The sequence below is a fragment of the Haliotis cracherodii genome, unplaced genomic scaffold (genome assembly GCF_022045235.1).
Source record: "Haliotis cracherodii isolate W230 unplaced genomic scaffold, xgHalCrac1.p SCAF_33, whole genome shotgun sequence".
Lineage (NCBI taxonomy): Eukaryota > Metazoa > Mollusca > Gastropoda > Lepetellida > Haliotidae > Haliotis > Haliotis cracherodii.
In genome coordinates, this window is record NW_027266290.1 from 1,379,217 (window position 1) to 1,398,058 (window position 18,842).

General features: G+C 44.1%; 1 protein-coding gene across 2 annotated transcripts; it reads right to left on the reverse strand.

Annotated features, from left to right (window-relative positions):
- Positions 1 to 5,162: 5,162 nt before the first annotated feature.
- Positions 5,163 to 18,738, reverse strand: LOC139477360 (ketosamine-3-kinase-like). 2 transcript variants are annotated; one of them, XM_071259913.1, is made up of 9 exons: positions 18,718 to 18,738; positions 17,279 to 17,462; positions 14,970 to 15,053; positions 14,513 to 14,613; positions 12,211 to 12,370; positions 10,727 to 10,777; positions 10,421 to 10,562; positions 8,499 to 8,673; positions 5,163 to 5,459 (listed from the first exon to the last, which is right to left on the reverse strand). In XM_071259913.1, the coding sequence occupies exons 2-9, from the start codon at positions 17,417 to 17,419 to the stop codon at positions 5,381 to 5,383; spliced, it is 933 nt and encodes a 310-aa protein (XP_071116014.1). In that variant the 5' UTR covers positions 17,420 to 17,462; positions 18,718 to 18,738; the 3' UTR covers positions 5,163 to 5,380. The 2 variants fall into 2 exon arrangements, with proteins under 2 accessions (XP_071116014.1, XP_071116013.1); XM_071259912.1 differs by having other exon boundaries at positions 18,657 to 18,737.
- Positions 18,739 to 18,842: the final 104 nt, after the last annotated feature.

Consider the following 18,842-nt stretch of genomic DNA (forward strand, 5'->3'; position numbering starts at 1 on the left):
TCATAGGTTTCTGGCGAGCCCAAGGGACGCTACTCTGCACAGCGAATCACGGCGCCTTAGACGACTGGGCCACCCGTGCCCCCACAAGCTAAGGACCACCCGATGGCATGCCAGACACACACACAGAAAGTTGGCCCTTGTGTTTGATCAAGTCAGAAAGGCAAAGATGAGTTGCAGGAACTAGAGTGTCGGGGCGTATTCGGTGAGATAAACTGCATAAACTGGTGTTAATTCAATTAGGCAAAACAGATGCCAGATTGCCAGTCAACAAGGAGTTACTGCGATGAGGTCTTTGATATATCACAGCTATAATTGTGAATGGTATTAAGTTAAATGGTTAATTACAAACGACATTGTGTTAATGCCAGACTGTTAGACGCGTACTCGAAGGAGTGTTCAAGGTGGTACGGTGGTGTAGGCGATTCGATATTTGGGATTGCATGTCTGGTCGTGAGATCGAATCCCATATTCGGCCCGATTTATTTCTTCGATCAATCAGCACCTCTCTTTTCGCCATGTTGGGCATTCCTCTCTTATGAAGTTAACACGTGAAATAAACGTAATACAGTTCAAAGTGACGTTCAACCTTCCTCGTTCACGCTTGCTGTGTCAGTAGCATCCCCACCGCCACACACACACACACACACACACACACACACACACACACACTGTTATATATGGGGGCGGGCGAGTAGCCTAGTGGTTAAAGTGTTCGCTCGTCATGCCGAGGACCCGGGTTCGATTCCCGACATGGGTACAATGTGTGAAGCCCATTTCTGGTGTCCCCCGCCGTAATAGTGCTGGAATATTGCTAAAAGCGGCGTAAAACCAAACTCACTCACTGTTATAAATGGCGAAGTTAACTAGCTCCGAAATCGTAGATATTTACTGTTCCGCCTTTATCATCTGGCGTCTACTGTTCGCTAATACATATACTATATGAACAAAAAGTAGTGGTCATTGGGAACCACCAAGACATATATCCTCATCTATATGGTATAGACAAAAGGAAATGCTATGGTCATATATGCTGGGGCGTAGGCGATCCGATGTAACGGGTTCTAAAGGAGTGATGGGTGGATTTTGACGATGACGTACACGTCTGCCAATTGCGTCCCAGACGTTCAGTGGGGAAAGGTCAGGACTGAGTGCTGGCCATGGCATGACATGGATGTTTTGTTGTTGGAAGGAACTGGGTTACAATCCTGGCACGATCAGCACGTGCATTGTAATCTTGAAAGCTGTAACATTGCTCAACACGTTGTACAAATGGCACCACGAGTGGTGTAATGATGTTGTCCCGATGGTATTGACCTGCGATTCTGCCATGGACAATATGGGGCGCTGTTCGGCCAGTCATTGTGATACTACCCCATACCATAATGGACCCACCCTACAAACGATCATGATGTATGACTTTAACGTCTATAAAACGCTCATTAGGACGTCTCCAAACTCGATTTGTTCGGTCATGGAAGTCGAGAGGGAACCTCGATTTGTCAGAAGACATGGCATTAGCCCATCGTCGATTATCCCAGTGCTGACGTCCCCTACACAACTGACGACCCTGATTCAAATGACGTGCAGTGGGATGACACGACGGAGTACATCACTCCATAGATTACCCCGCCGTGATATTGCTAAAAGCGGCGTAAAACCATATTTACTCACTACAGATTACCACTATAGAACAATTATTGTTGGATGGGCCGTATATATATATAATATAACCAGAAATCGGTTCACCCAGAACTAAGATGTGGAATCAGTAAATGACCACACAAGAGTATTATGATAACAAGCAAGGCAGTACATCAGGTCAAATAAATTGCAGCAGGAACAAGCTACAGGGTCTGGAATAAATTTTTATGAACTCACGAATGTTCAGAATGTCTTGAATCCAGAATAGTGTTGGAAGCTGGGAGTAATTCTACTAACCATGGGTCCGGGTAGTTCTGTGGGTACCCGGGTCCTACTCAGTACCCACCCGACCCGGGTACTCGATGTACCCGTCCCAGCGCTAAATCAAACAATATTAATTACGTTGGGGCAACTGCCATCTACAGATAGTGTAACAAGATAACAAGAGTTGTCTCCCTTCAAACACATTTTTATTTACATCGTTTTTCTCTTATTTATAACAAATTGAAACAAAACAAACAAACATGCAGTGTCATAAATAACAACACTAAAACAACAACACCTCGACACGTAAAGCACAATATTTAAATTGTCATAACAACCCACATCACGTCTTACAGTGGCTTATATTGTTAACAACATTGCTGCGGTATCGCAGTTGGACGGGGCAGGAATGGGTATCACAGGATTTGACCACGACACTCAGGGTTTTGGCACGACAGATGGTCGTTTTAACCACTAGGATACTCAAGCACCCAATCAGACCCAAACATCTATCAGACTGTCACTATTTGTCTCTGTGTTTCCCATCTCCTACCCCTTGATCTTCATTCTGCCGTAAAAGGGGACTATGGCTTTGCTTGTCGTAAAAGGCGACTAACGGGATCGGGTGGTCAGGCTCGCTGACTTGGTTGATACATGTCATCGATTCCAATTGCGTGGATCGATGCTCATGATGTCAATCACTGGATTGTCTGGTCCAGAGTCGATTATTTTACAGACCGCTGTCATATAGCTGGAATATTGCTGAGTGCAGCGTTAAACAACAAACAAACAAGCAAATCATTCTGCCTTGAATTAATAAAAAAATCTTATCCAATTTTCTCTGCCCTGTGAAATTTTATCCACCCAATGTGATAAAAAAAACACTCCTATCATTGCACACTCTTAAAACCCCAGGATAGTTTGAACTTTCAACAGCTACATTTATTCAAAATTCTTAAGCAAAGCAGCTTGGTCTACGTCATAAATTAACTTAAAGACTGGTAAAAAGTGTTTTCCACTTTTAAATGTCATGAAATATGGTACACAATTAATGATAAACAGTTTTTATTAAAAAAAAATTATAATCTTTTTTAGCCTGCCCGCTCTGTTCCTGGTTGAGGTTGGAGAAAGAAACAAAACATACGGATGGCCTAACAGAGGACTAGGCTTAGGCCAAGTGGCAGACATAGCAGGAAGGATTCAAGTAATTTTAAACCCAGTTTGGTTGTCAGCTTACATAAATCTAATGCTGTATAGTCTATGAGTTTAACAGTTTATAATTACACTGACTAAACAGTCGAAATCTAGCATTCACACAATGCACACAATGTCTTGACCCCGGATGGATTCACTCCTCTCCCAGGAATATCAAATGAAGTGCCATGTAAGCAGGCCACAAGAGATATTTGATTTCCCAGAAATAAATCTGACTTACGATCATAATGAAGATAATTATCATACTTGTGTCAATTGCAAGAGGAGATGAAAGTCCCCACCCAACCGTGGTGTCTACAAGATATTATTCTAAAAAATTCTAAAAAGAGTTGAAACGTGACGTACAGACATATGGAAGAATGTACCGGCTCTACATACCCCCTCGAACTTCACTTGGATGGCATCTCCACGAGGCAAGGCACTTTACCGACTATAAAAGTCCAGTATCCACCCTTGCCGAAATAAGCTGGTATTATGGAGTTACATTTTGGCTGGACTAACGAGTCTATTCATAGTCCAATCAAAATCGCGCAACGGAATCGAAATCCGGTTTGTATACTGTCATGCAGATTTCGGTCAATTGCAAGATTTGCAAAGCATGTGCACCGACAACTCGTTTCCACGTTTTTAATCAAGGTGCTCACGTGATTTGATGCACTTCACGAAGAACGACCCCTTTTATCACAAAATAGATCTTGATTATATACTAGAGGTGGAATCTGATTGGTCCATAGGAGAGGCATAGAAGGGACATAACTCGTAATAGCCACTGGTGGCGCTATGATCGAGCCCAGGAATTCCAGCTCAGTTCGGCAAGGGTGGAAACTCCCTTGCCTCAGAGGGTTATCACATGATTGATAAGCCTGTATGGTCATCTGATAAAATACATCAGCTGCTCAATACATGTAATTTGTTTACGAACATCTGGTGTCGTTACTGACTTCAGTGATCTATTCATATAACTTTTACTGCTATTTTGGCAATGGAATCTGTTTCGGTGGACAATCCGGACTGTTTTTTTCTCTGGTGCTGATGTTTCATACTTACATGGGTGAATAGAGGGGTGGACAGGAGTTAAGGAGCTGTCTGTTCAGCTCATGTATATATACTGCATGTTTGTGACACACGAGTTACAAACAGATCATGGATGCACACATACAAACGTACCCCCCCCCCCCCCCCCACACACACACACACACACACACACACACAAACATCATACCAACACATGCACGCACACACACACACACACAACTGACAAACATAGATACACACACACACACACCACACAGTTACAGACATACACTGACTCCACAGACACAGAAACACCACACACACACCACAGTCAGATACAGACAAACACACACGTACACAACTGACAAACATAGATACACACACACACACACCACACAGTTACAGACATACACTGACTCCACAGACACACCACAGTCAGATACAGACACACACACAACTGACAAACATAGATACACACAGACACGCACACATGCACACACGCACACACGCACACACACACACACACACACACACACACACACACACACACTGCACCTGGCCGTATCTCTGGGAGACATCACACATGAATCCCCTGAGTAGACTAATTTTTGGGCTAAGTTGTGGATATGGTAATTGAAAGGCTGAGCAGACAGAAAAACCCTGTAATGGGATTAAAAAATCTGAGCAGGAAACGGGCAGACTGGTCGTTAAAATTTTCAATCATGACAAAATCAGGTAGCCACTTTTAACCCCCGTGGTAGATGTGTTCCAATCATTTTGCCTATCACGTTTTATCATCTGTTTTACACTATTCTCTTTTTTTATTTTTTTATTTTGGTCAAGCATTAGTGATTAAACATGCCTTAAGGCACTAAAATCTGTGAAGTGCAATGCTCACTATACTCGTCTTTTAATAAATATGAAAACGGATTTAGTTACTCATACCTTGTATATAGTGAAACAGATACATGTAAGCCACACTAATAAAAGCATACACACAAAAAATACCATTTAACAAAACTAAATTAATGTTTTAATAATTTTTTTCTCTTCAATCAAATCAAATAAAAAAAGTCATGTAAAATGCACGGAGGTAGGCATTTGAGACTGTTTAAATATATTATCAAGTCCACTAAATGATTCCTAGAATAAATCAGTAAACTAATGCCCCATAAAAAAATCCTCATTACTAATGCTTCAACATAAAAAAACATAAGTCTGTAGTATTTGTCGACACGATGGCACCTCAACTTTTCTTCAGCTCTTTGACCAAGTGTTTGAGTATTCCCATGGAAGAGCCTCTGTAAGTGCTTCCAAAATGATTCCTGCAGAGAAAATAATATACAGACAAAATAGTAGAGGCAAATCTTGGAGAGGGGTTCTCGGGTGGCCACACATACCCTTTCTTATATGTAAAAAAATCCACCCCACCCCATCCAAACAAAAAGAAATGTTTGCAGTTAAAATGACACATTGTTCCAGGTCAGAATTCATCTTGCTGAATACAATTATAACAAATAATAAAATAAATTTATATTGCACTGAAACCACTCACAGCATTATTTGAAGGAATTATTAGAATATTTTTTTATTCTTGTGAATCTTGAATGTGGTGGAGGTTAGGGAAGTGAACGTAGCAGTGGTTGAGGTTAAGGAAGTGAACGTACCAGTGTTTGACGTTAAGGAAGTAAACGTACCAGTGTTTGAGGTTAAGGAAGTGAACGTACCAGTGTTTGACGTTAAGGAAGTAAACGTAACAGTGTTTGAGGTTAAGGAAGTGAACGTACCAGTGGTTGAGGTTGAGGAAGTGAACGTACCAGTGGTTGAGGTTAAGGAAGTGGACGTACCAGTGGTTGAGGTTAAGGAAGTGAACGTACCAGTGGTTGAGGTTAGGGAAGTGAACGTACCAGTGCTTGAGGTTAGGGAGTGAGTGAGTTGGGTTTAGCGCCGCTTTTAACAGTATTCCAGTTACATCACGGCGTGTCAGCTTAATGTGGGAGTTGAGGTTAGGGAAGTGAACGTACCAGTACTTGAGGTTAGGGAAGTGAACGTACCAGTGGTTGAGGTTGTGGAAGTGAAAGTACCAGCGGTTGAGGTTAGGGAAGTGAACATACAAGTGGTTGAGGTTAGGGAAGTGAACATACAAGTGGTTGAGGTTAGGGAAGTGAACGTACCAGTGGTTGAGGTTGTGGAAGTGAAAGTACCAGTGGTTGAGGTTGTGGAAGTGAACGTACCAGTGGTTGAGGTTAGGGAAGTGAAAGTACCAGTGGTTGAGGTTGTGGAAGTGAAAGTACCAGTGGTTGAGGTTGTGGAAGTGAACGTACCAGTGGTTGAGGTTAGGGAAGTGAAAGTACCAGTGGTTGAGGTTGTGGAAGTGAATGTACCATTGCTTGAGGTTAGGGAAGTGAAAGTACCAGTGGTTGAGGTTGTGGAAGTGAAAGTACCATTGCTTGAGGTTAGGGAAGTGAACGTATCAGTGGTTGAGGTTAGGGAAGTGAAAGTACCAGTGGTTGAGGTTAGGAATGTGAAAGTACCATTGCTTGAGGTTAGGGAAGTGAACATACCAGTGCTTGAGGTTAGGGAAGTGAAAGTACCAGTGGTTGAGGTTGTGGAAGTGAATGTACCAGTGGTTGAGGTTAAGAAAGTGAACATACCAGTAGTTGAGGTTAAGAAAGTGAAAGTACCAGTGGTTGAGGTTAGGGAAGTGAAAGTACCAGTGGTTGAGGTTAAGAAAGTGAACATACCAGTGGTTGAGGTTAAGAAAGTGAAAGTACCAGTGCTTGAGGTTAAGAAAGTGAAAGTACCAGTGGTTGAAGTTAGGGAAGTGAATGTACCAGTGGTTGAGGTTAAGAAAGTGAAAGTACCAGTGGTTGAGGTTAGGTAAGTGAAAGTACCAGCGGTTGAGGTTAGGGAAGTGAACATACCAGTGGTTGAGGTTAAGAAAGTGAAAGTACCAGTGGTTGAGGTTGTGGAAGTGAATGTACCAGTGGTTGAGGTTAAGAAAGTGAACATACCAGTGGTTGAGGTTAAGAAAGTGAAAGTACCAGTGGTTGAGGTTAGGGAAGTGAAAGTACCAGCGGTTGAGGTTAGGGAAGTGAAAGTACCAGTGGTTGAGGTTAAGAAAGTGAAAGTACCAGTGGTTGAGGTTAGGGAAGTGAAAGTACCAGCGGTTGAGGTTAGGGAAATGAACATACCAGTGGTTGAGGTTAAGAAAGTGAACATACCAGTGGTTGAGGTTAAGAAAGTGAAAGTACCAGTGGTTGAGGTTGTGGAAGTGAATGTACCAGTGGTTGAGGTTAAGAAAGTGAACATACCAGTGGTTGAGGTTAAGAAAGTGAAAGTACCAGTGGTTGAGGTTGTGGAAGTGAATGTACCAGTGGTTGAGGTTAAGAAAGTGAACATACCAGTGGTTGAGGTTAAGAAAGTGAAAGTACCAGTGGTTGAGGATAGGGAAGTGAAAGTACCAGCGGTTGAGGTTAGGGAAGTGAAAGTACCAGTGGTTGAGCTTAAGGAAGTGAACACACCAGTGGTTGAGGTTAAGGATGTGAACGTACCAGTGGTTGAGGTTGTGGAAGTGAAAGTACCAGTGGTTGAGGTTAAGGAAGTGAACGTACCAGTGGTTGAGGTTAAGAAAGTGAACATACCAGTGGTTGAGGTTAAGGAAGTAAACACACCAGTGGTTGAGGTTAGGGAAGTGAAAGTACCATTGCTTGAGGTTAGGGAAGTGAAAGTACCTGTGGTTGAGGTTAAGAAAGTGAACGTACCAGTGGTTGAGGTTAAGGAAGTGAACGTACCAGTGGTTGAGGTTAAGGAAGTGAACGTACCAGTGGTTGAGGTTGTGGAAGTGAAAGTACCAGTGGTTGAGGTTAAGAAAGTGAACGTACCAGTGGTTGAGGTTAAGGAAGTGAACGTACCAGTGGTTGAGGTTAAGGAAGTGAACATACCAGTGGTTGAGGTTAGGGAAGTGAAAGTACCATTGCTTGAGGTTAGGGAAGTGAACGTACCAGTGGTTGAGGTTGTGGAAGTGAATGTACCAGTGGTTGAGGTTAAGGAAGTGAACATACCAGTGGTTGAGGTTAGGGAAGTGAAAGTACCAGTGGTTGAGGTTAAGGAAGTGAACATACCAGTGGTTGAGGTTAGGGAAGTGAAAGTACCATTGCTTGAGGTTAGGGAAGTGAAAGTACCAGTGGTTGAGGTTAAGAAAGTGAACATACAAGTGGTTGAGGTTAAGAAAGTGAACATACAAGTGGTTGAGGTTAAGAAAGTGAACATACAAGTGGTTGAGGTTAAGGAAGTGAACGTACCAGTGGTTGAGGTTAAGGAAGTGAACGTACCAGTGGTTGAGGTTAAGGAAGTGAACATACCAGTGGTTGAGGTTGTGGAAGAGCAGATACAGCTGGAGTCGGGTCTCATAGCCTGGCTGTTTGGGCAGGACCTTGAAGTAGTTCTTGAAGAATGCAGAGTTAAACCCACCAAACATGTTGCATATTCCCAGGTCAAACTCAGCGTGCCCATAGAAACTGCAGGGGTCGAAGATCACTGAAGGTAAAGCACACGTTTAGGCACTTATCAAGACATGCTCGGAGGCCAGTATTTGGTCCCAAGTCTGCAACTTATGTCAGTAAAAAGTACCAAATGAGTGAGTGAGTGAGTTGGGTTTAACGCCGCTTTTAACAGTATTCCAGTTACAGTCGTGCCCCGCTTATACGGACTTCAGATATCCGGAAACCTCGGTTCCCGGACGATTTTCATTCAAAACGAAATAATTACTATACAAATTTACCCGTATATCCGGAAATTCAGTTTCCGGAACCGGACGGTCATTTTCATACACAAAACACTGAAATGCACTCAAAATTGTCTCACTTATCCGGACAATACACTTCCGCTGGTGAAAATCCTTTGATTCGTGAGAAGTCAATTAACCAAGTGACACTGAGTTACGTTTGAGACGAGCTTGTTTATTGTACATGTAATCCCCTTCGATAAATATGGCGTCTGTGGAGGTCAGAGGTCAAAGTTGACCTTGATTACGTATTACGAGAACATTAAGAGGAATTGTTTTATATCTAGGGATTAAGATTACCTTGTGTATTTTACATAATTGAAGGGAAGTAACTCTTCCAGTAAGAAGCTGGTTTCAGTTATACGGAAATTCGTTTATACGGACGAATTGTGAAATGACGCAAGTGTCCGTATAAACGAGGCACGACTGTATATCACGGCGTGTCAGCTTAATGTGGGAGGAAAGCCCGAAGTGATGCAGGTCTCAGATGTTTACCACTTCGGTGAAACCCACGACCACGGGTATGGTACTGACAAACCTATAAACATAATCAGGGCGAACCGGGATTCAAACCCACAAGCATAGGTTTCTGGCGTGTCCAAGGGACGCAACTCTGCACAGTGAATCCTGGCGCCTTAGACGACTGGGCCACCCGTGGCCCCAGTTCTGAATGAGAACAGCTTGTTTAATGCTTAATGTTACATTAATGCATTGAATGCAATGTCCAAGTACAATGTTAAAATACCATTGAAACTAAAAAAAAAAGAACTATAAAAAAATCATTTGTTTCCCAATTGGACTGCCAAGCACACAGTTTGGAAGCGTCGATAAATCCGTGAATATATTGGTAATATTGTATAACAAATACAACAAAGCAGACTCATATCCAACAAGGTGTTCTCTGAGGACCATGACTTTCAATTCAGATGCATGCTAAGACCAGGGCCCACTTGCACAAAGCAATCTTAGCGTTATCATTATCTTAAGCCTATGTTAAAGTATGGGAGTTGCGGTCATCTTAGCGCTATAGCTTTGTGCAAGTGGGCCCAGTGTGTTTTCACTGCATCCACTTCAAATGAGCTGGCTTACTGACACATAAAAAACAAGTAGAGATTACTACATGAATGTCTGTCAATTTATCTTACGAGTTGATTTAAGATAAAATATTTAATGGAATATGACAGGTACGAGTACAGTAATCTGTTTCTTACCTAAAATCGCACCTTTTAAGCATCAAATCGATGCATTTTGTCTAATTCTATTTACTTAGTGTGCGACTGTGATCGATACTTGAATCGAGAAGTAAAAAATGGCGATCCACCGATGCATTGGTGAATCGTCCCACTACTAGTGCACATGGTCCTTAACTTGTTTTGAGTAGTATATGATCTCGAATGTGATGATTATCAACAACAGAGACGCTGATGCCTGTCAACTTAATCCTAAAACTAATACACACTCAACACACATGGGTGGATCACTGTTAGTAATAAGGAGTACCTGGTCTGTCCGACAGCTGTCCAACATTCCCACCCCACAGGTCTCCGTGTAGCAAAGCTGGTTGAATGTCAAGGCCATCAAACAGCTTCGACAAGCTGGGAAGAATCTGTGACCACAGTTCCCGAGCGCCTTTGTCTCTGTACTGAAAACAATCAATCGGCAAATAGTTACCATGGTTATTTAATAAGGCATACATGAACAAACATAAATTCCTCCATAAAAAGTGTTATCATTAAATTTGCAAGTGTTCAGATACGTATCTCTCCCTCTCTCACTCAATACTATCAGTGATGTAGCAGGTCTCACCTCAGATTCAAGCATCTGGATTTGTTCTTCAATTTTTTGGGCATAAAATTGCTGAAAGTAAATAAAATGAAATTAGATTCGACATTAAAGGCATACTGTAAAACGTGAAATTAATGCGTCTCCAAAAGAATGCGACCGCTGGCCCCTAGCCAAAAATGCGACTCAATATGAATGCGACACCCCCTCCTCTCAAGCATCAGTGGATTTATATCTAAACAAAATGTCCTCTGTCAGGTTTACAGGAGAATCCTCACCTTAATCCAACTTTACATTAATCATTAGATATTAGCGTATGTCTAAGTTGGTATTTCTGCTATCCAAAATGTCTTATTGTTAATATAAATGCGATGTTTAACAATGCGAGCAAAGACCACTTGCATTTTTCGCATTTAATTCACACTCGCGTTAATATCAACATTTACAGTATTTAAATCAGTCCCTAATTTTACAATGTTTACAATGTGAGATCAATAAGACAAAGTAGACAGTGTCTGTGTCTGGATGTCTCTACGAAAGACCCTCATCATCTTTGGGATATACATATCAAGAGTAACCACACAGCTGACTGTCCAAGGGTTATTTACCACCTAGGTGTCTGTCCACGTGTTATTTACCATCTAGGTGTCTGTCCATGTGTAATTTACCATCTAGGTGTCTGTCTATGTGTTATTTACGATCTAGGCGTCTGTCCATGTGTTATTTACCACCTAGGTGTCTGTCCACATGTTATATACCATCTAGGTGTCTGTCCATGTGTTATTTACCACCTAGATGTCTGTCCACATGTTATATACCATCTAGGTGTCTGTCCATGTGTTATTTACCACCTAGGTGTCTGTCCACATGTTATATACCACCTAGGTGTCTGTCCACATGTTATATACCATCTAGGTGTCTGTCCACATGTTATATACCATCTAGGTGTCTGTCCACATGTTATTTACCATCTAGGTGTCTGTCCATGTGTTATTTACCACCTAGATGTCTGTCCACATGTTATATACCACCTAGGTGTCTGTCCATGTGTTATTTACCACCTAGGTGTCTGTCCACATGTTATATACCATCTAGGTGTCTGTCCATGTGTTATTTACCATCTAGGTGTCTGTCCACGTGTTATTTACCATCTATGTGTCCGTCCACATGTTAATAACCATCTAGGTGTCTGTCCACGTGTTATTTACCATCTAGGTGTCTGTTCACATGTTATTTACCATCTAGGTGTCTGTCCATGTGTTATTTACCATCTAGGTGTCTGTCCACATGTTATTTACTATCTAGGTGTCTGTCCATGTGTTATTAACAATCTAGGTGTCTGTCCACATGTTATTTACCACGTAGGTGTCTGTCCATATGTTATTTACCACGTAGGTGTCTGTCCATATGTTATTTACCACCTAGGTGTCTGTCCACATGTTATATACCATCTAGGTGTCTGTCCAAGTCTTATTTACCACCTAGGTGTCTGTCCAAGCACTACTCACCACCCAGCTATCTGTCCAAGCGTTACTTTGAGGAAGATACCCGCAACAGGTCTCCACATCAAACCCGAACTTGTCCACGTAATTGAGATCCGAGTTTTTGTGCACAGATTGCTGTTCCTTTAGCATCCGCTGACCTATCCCAGCATTCTGTTGGTGAAGCCTGGAACAGCATACAGACATGTAGAACATCCTCGGCATTCATCATGTGCATCAATATTTTATTTCGTATCAAGGTAAACCAATTGTTTGTGTACATATCAAAACACATCTGTGACGTCATTCTATTGTCTGAGTGGTCCATTATTTTTCAGGAATGGAGAGTTGTTTGCCAACTATACATTATCTTGAAACAACGTTTGAATTAATTTTCACTTGGAATAGACAGAACTATTTTGGGCATTTATTGAGAAGTGAATAAATTCAATTTCTTTCCAAAAACAGTGGGGTTGGAACCCACATCGTTTGATTTGGGGACGTGTAATTATCAACCTCAGCTATGGTGGCACATGAAGATATGGTGTGAAATTAACTATTAAATATTTTTCATAATGTTTAAAAGCTCAAAATAATACCAATCTAGCTGTTTGCCGAGCCACTTGGAATGAGAGAGACTGTCCAAGACATACCTAGCTAGTTGTTGGCTGAGCACCGCGGAGTGGGGGGAGAGAGAGAGAGAGAGAGAGAGAGAGAGAGAGAGAGAGAGAGAGAGAGAGAGAGACTGTCCAAGACAAACCTAGCTAGTTGTTGGCCGAGCGTGGCGGAGTGGGAGGTGAGAGAGAGAGACTGTCCAAGACAAACCTAGCTAGCTGTTGGCCGAGCACCGCGGAGTGGGAGGAGAGAGAGAGAGACTGTCCAAGACATACCTAGCTAGTTGTTGGCCGAGCACCGCGGAGTGGGAGGAGAGAGAGATAGACTGTCAAGATATACCTAGCTAGTTGTTGGCCAAGCACCGCGGAGTGGGAGGAGAGAGAGACTGTCCAAGACATACCTAGCTAGTTGTTGGCCGAGCACCGCGGAGTGGGAGGAGAGAGAGAGAGGCTGTCCAAGACATACCTAGCTAGTTGTTGGCCGAGCAGCGTGGAGTGGGAGGAGAGAGAGACTGTCCAAGACATACCTAGCTAGTTGTTGGCCGAGCAGCGCGGAGTGGGAGGAGAGAGAGACTGTCCAAGACATACCTAGCTAGTTGTTGGCCGAGCACCGCGGAGTGGGAGGAGAGAGAAACTGTCCAAGACATACCTAGCTAGTTGTTGGCCGAGCAGCGCGGAGTGGGAGGAGAGAGAGACTGTCCAAGACATACCTAGCTAGCTGTTGGCCGAGCGCCGTGGAGTGGGAGGAGAGAGAGAGACTGTGCAAGTCATACCTAGCTAGCTGTTGACCGAGTGCGGCGGAGTGGGAGGAGAGAGAGAGCCTGTCAAAGACATACGTAGCTAGCTGTTGGCCGAGTGTGGCGGAGTGCAAGGAGAGAGAGAGAGACTGTCCAAGACATACCTAGCTAGTTGTTGGCCGAGCACCGCGGAGTGGGGGGAGAGAGAGAGCCTGTCAAAGACATACCTAGCTAGTTGTTGGCCGAGCACCGCGGAGTGGGGGGAGAGAGACAGTCCAAGACATACGTAGCTAGCTGTTGGCCGAGTGTGGCGGAGTGGGAGGAGAGAGAGAGACTGTCCAAGACATACCTAGCTAGTTGTTGGCCGAGCACCGCGGAGTGGGAGGAGAGAGAGAGAGACTGTCCAAGACATACCTAGCTAGTTGTTGGCCGAGCACCGCGGAGTGGGAGGAGAGAGAGATAGACTGTCAAGATATACCTAGCTAGTTGTTGGCCAAGCACCGCGGAGTGGGAGGAGAGAGAGACTGTCCAAGACATACCTAGCTAGTTGTTGGCCGAGCACCGCGGAGTGGGAGGAGAGAGAGAGACTGTCCAAGACATACCTAGCTAGTTGTTGGCCGAGCAGCGTGGAGTGGGAGGAGAGAGAGACTGTCCAAGACATACCTAGCTAGTTGTTGGCCGAGCAGCGCGGAGTGGGAGGAGAGAGAGAGCCTGTCAAAGACATACGTAGCTAGCTGTTGGCCGAGTGTGGCGGAGTGGGAGGAGAGAGAGAGAGAGACTGTCCAAGACATACCTAGCTAGTTGTTGGCCGAGCACCGCGGAGTGGGAGGAGAGAGAGACTGTCCAAGACATACCTAGCTAGTTGTTGGCCGAGCAGCGCGGAGTGGGAGGAGAGAGAGACTGTCCAAGACATACCTAGCTAGCTGTTGGCCGAGCGCCGTGGAGTGGGAGGAGAGAGAGAGACTGTCCAAGACATACCTAGCTAGCTGTTGACCGAGTGCGGCAGAGTGGGAGGAGAGACTCCGCATGTCCAGATACTCCATGACCAACAATGCGCCGCCCTCAGGGTTCGTCAGCACCTAAAACACAGCAACATGGACTAACATCATGAACATAGAACAAACACACTCATACATTTTGGAAAAACTTTTCCTTTCTTTGTATCATATCTGGGAAAGAGTTTCTTCCTGAGGAGGCAGAGAAACCTAAGAAGTCGAGCTCAGTGACTGTGCGAGGTCTGTGTAGGAGAGTTGGGCAGTATTTGTACGACAGTGCCACCTAGATCATAGGCTGTATTTTGGATCGGGTGGTCAGACTCGCTGACTTGGTTGATGCATGTTTTCGATCCCAATTGCGCAGATCGATGCTCATGATGTAGCTGGAATATTGCTGAGCACGGCATTAAACAACAAACAAACAAACAAACAAATCCTACCTTGATGGGTTTTGGTACTCTCACTTCATCCGCTGTGTGCAGGGCTACAAGACTCGCAAACTCTCCATCAAACATCTTCCGTGCCTGGAACAGCAAAGTGTCACATGAGGAGAAAGTGAGACTGAAAGACTGTCTGAGACATGAGAGACTGGGAACAAACATTCAGACATGCATCAAATGTGCCGGAAAATTGCACCTGGAGGCCTATGACTGATAGACCGTGAAGTGACTCACTAACTGCAGTCTCATATGTGACAGATGTAATGTGTATATGTGTGAGTGATCTGCCCAATGGAGTGATCTGCCCAATGGAGTGATCTGCCCAATGGAGTGATCTTCCCAATGGTAGTGATCTGCCCAACTGGAGTGATCTGCCCAATGGAGTGATCTGCCCAATGGAGTGATCTGCCCAATGGTTGTGATCTGCCCAATGGTAGTGATCTGCCCAATGGAGTGATCTGCCCAATGGAGTGACCTGCCCAATGGTTGTGATCTGCCCGATGATTGTGATCTGCCCAATGGTTGTGATCTGCCCAATGGTAGTGATCTGCCCAAGGGGAGTGACCTGACCAATAGTAGTGACCTGCCAAATGGTAGTGACCTATCAAAAAGAGTGATCTGCCCAATTGAGTGATCTGCCCAATGGTTGTGACCTGCTTAATGGTAGTGATCTGCCCAATGGTTGTGACCTGCCCAATTGAGTGATCTGCCCAATGGTTGTGACCTGCCCAATGGTAGTGATCTGCCCAATGGTAGTGACCTGCCCAATTGAGTGATCTGCCCAATGGTAGTGATCTGCCCAATGGTAGTGACCTATCAAATAGAGTGATCTGCCCAATGGTAGTGACCTGCCCAATTGAGTGATCTGCCCAATGGTTGTGACCTGCCCAATGGTAGTGACCTATCAAATAGAGTGATCTGCCCAATGGTAGTGACCTGCCCAATTGAGTGATCTGCCCAATGGTTGTGACCTTCCAATGGAGTGATCTGCCAAATGGTAGTGACCTATCAAAAAGAGTGATCTGCCCAATTGAGTGATCTGCCCAATGGTTGTGACCTGCCCAATGGTAGTGATCTGCCCAATGGTTGTGACCTGCCCAATTGAGTGATCTGCCCAATGGTTGTGACCTGCCCAATGGTAGTGACCTATCAAATAGAGTGATCTGCCCAATGGTAGTGACCTGCCCAATTGAGTGATCTGCCCAATGGTTGTGACCTGCCCAATGGTAGTGACCTATAAAATAGAGTGATCTGCCCAATTGTAGTGACCTGCCCAATTGAGTGATCTGCCCAATGGTTGTGACCTTCCAATGGAGTGATCTGCCAAATGGTAGTGACCTATCAAATATAGTGACCTGCCCAATAGTAGTGACCTGCCCAATGGTTGTGATCTGCCCAAGGGTTGTGATCTGCCCAATGGTAGTGACCTGCCCCATGGTAGTGATCTGCCCAAGGGGAGTGATCTGCCCAATGGTAGTGATCTGCCCAATGGTTGTGACCTGCCCAATTGAGTGATCTGCCCAATGGTTGTGACCTTCCAATGGAGTGATCTGCCAAATGGTAGTGACCTATCAAATATAGTGACCTGCCCAATAGTAGTGACCTGCCCAATGGTTGTGATCTGCCCAATGTTAGTGACATGCCCAATGGTAGTGATCTGCCCAATGGTAGTGATCTGCCCAATGGTTGTGATCTGCCCAAGGGGAGTGATCTGCCCAATGGGAGTGATCTGCCCAATGGGAGTGATGTGCCCAAGGGGAGTGATCTGCCCAATGGTTGTGACATGCCCAGTGGTAGTGATCTGCCCAATGTTAGTGACATACCCAATGGTAGTGATCTGCCCAATGGTAGTGACCGGCCCAAGGGGAGTGATCTGCCCAATGGTAGTGACCTGCCCAATGGTAGTGATCTGCCCAAGGGGAGTGATCTGCCCAAGGGTAGTGAGCTGCCCAATGGTTGTGATCTGCCCAAGGGGAGTGATCTGCCCAATGGTAGTGACCTGCCCAATGGTAGTGACCGGCCCAAGGGTTGTGATCTGCCCAAGGGGAATGATCTGCCCCATGGGTGTGACCTCCCCAATGGGTGTTACCTGCCCCATGGGTGTGACCTCCCCAACAGGTGTGACCCATTGTGTACAATAAAACACTGCAGTGAGAATAAACCACTCAGGGCTGCTTATGGTTTATTCTCCCTGCAGTGTTTCATTGTACGATAAACAACTCCCACTCAGCATTTATTTCATAAATATCTTGCCACCTTGGACCTCATTTTCACAGTAGGTTAAACAAGGAATTACATTGTTTAATCACCCCTGAATTACTGTTCATCTTGACGAAGACCAGACCCTGATCAGTCTCATATGCCACGCCCTGATTGACGCATCCTCCCCCACCCCGCCCTGTATTCTTCAGCACAGAGGTGGCCAGCTCCTTCTTCAACATGTCCTCCATACCCTACAAGGGCACTCGCGATTTTTTGCTCTTTTAGTTCAAGCTGAAATTGTACAAAACAATTTATTAGTATACTGTAAATTTTGAAATTAATGCGAGCGTGAGTTAAATGCGAAAAATGCGAATGGTCTTTGCTCGCATTAATAAATTTCGCATTTATGTCTCCAAAAAGACTATCAACAATAAGAAGGCCTTACAGCACACTTTGGATAGCAGAAATACCACCTTGAATATAAACGCAAACATGGTTTATTGAGCAGCAGTTGTATAAAGTATATAACAATGTCAATTAAAAATAGGAATTACACAATGGGCGTCCGGTGGGTTATCACTGCTGGGGTCAAGAGTTCTACCCACTCGTGTCAAGCTTGTTGACACCTTCTCAGAATACCAATCAGTGAACTAGCTGTTGTTGGTTCAATTATTTTAGTGCCTTTGAACTTTCTTAATGCCAGTCAACAGAGTAAACATATTATTGTTATTCCATTCTGCAAACAAGACAGTTTCAAGTTCACGGATGTTCTGAGGCTGATTCTAAAGGGGGCACGGGTGGCCCAGTCGTCTAAGGCACCGCGATTTGCTGTGCAGAGTTGCGTCCCTTGGGCACGCCAGAAACCTATGATTTCAGGGTTCGAATACCGGTTCGCCCCGATTATGTTTCTAGGTTTGTCAGCACCATACCTGTGCCCGTGGGTTTCACCAAAGTGGTAAACATCTCAGACCTGCATCACTTCAGGCTTTCCTCCCACATTAAGCTGACACGCCGTGATATAACTGGAATACTGTTAAAAGCGGCGTAAAACCAAACTCACTCGCTCACTATTGTGCAACTAATTATTGATGATTGAAATATTGAGTGATGATGTTAAACCACAGGACCATGTAACTTATAATAATAACTCGTCCGAGTTTGTTTGTTATTATTATTATAGTTACATGGTCATGTTTTTTAAACTTGTCACTTTATATCTTAAATGCATGCTTTTTAATTCTATTGTATTCATTGTAGTTTCTTTCAACTGGGTCATTTCGGCAATAAAGAAGAGGCCGAAAAAGGCCATTTTGTCAAAGGTCGGTTCACCCTGCGACCATATTATGACAGTTGTAATCAGCTGAAAATTGGTAAATATAATTCGCATAATTCATTAAAAAAACAACTAAAAAAGATCCGGAAATCGCACTGTCGTATATCGTTATATCCCCCATATACTAAGGCATTCGTCTAGTAAGGTCTCACCTAATGACAGTTGTTGTCAATGACAGAGACACAAAAACAGATGACCAAAACAAACACCAACTTTAGACAAAGCTGTCGCCGCGGATCCGGAAGCAAGTCGAACCTGTACAAGCAATGTTCTATTGCCGCCTCCTAAAACAGGCTCCTTACAGCGATATCTCTCGCCTATAGAAAGCTAGATACGAC

What these genes read in the sequence shown, in the direction of transcription:
- LOC139477360 (XM_071259913.1), bottom strand. Translation starts at nt 17,419, where the DNA reads ATGGAGGACATGTTGAAGAAGGAGCTGGCCACCTCTGTGCTGAAGAAT. An exon ending in TCCAGATGCTTGAATCTGAG is followed by an intron (nt 10,563 to 10,726) that starts GTGAGACCTGCT and finishes GATTGTTTTCAG; the next exon opens with TACAGAGACAAAGGCGCTCG. An exon ending in TTCCACAACCTCAACCACTG is followed by an intron (nt 5,460 to 8,498) that starts GTATGTTCACTT and finishes TTTTCTCTGCAG; the next exon opens with GAATCATTTTGGAAGCACTT.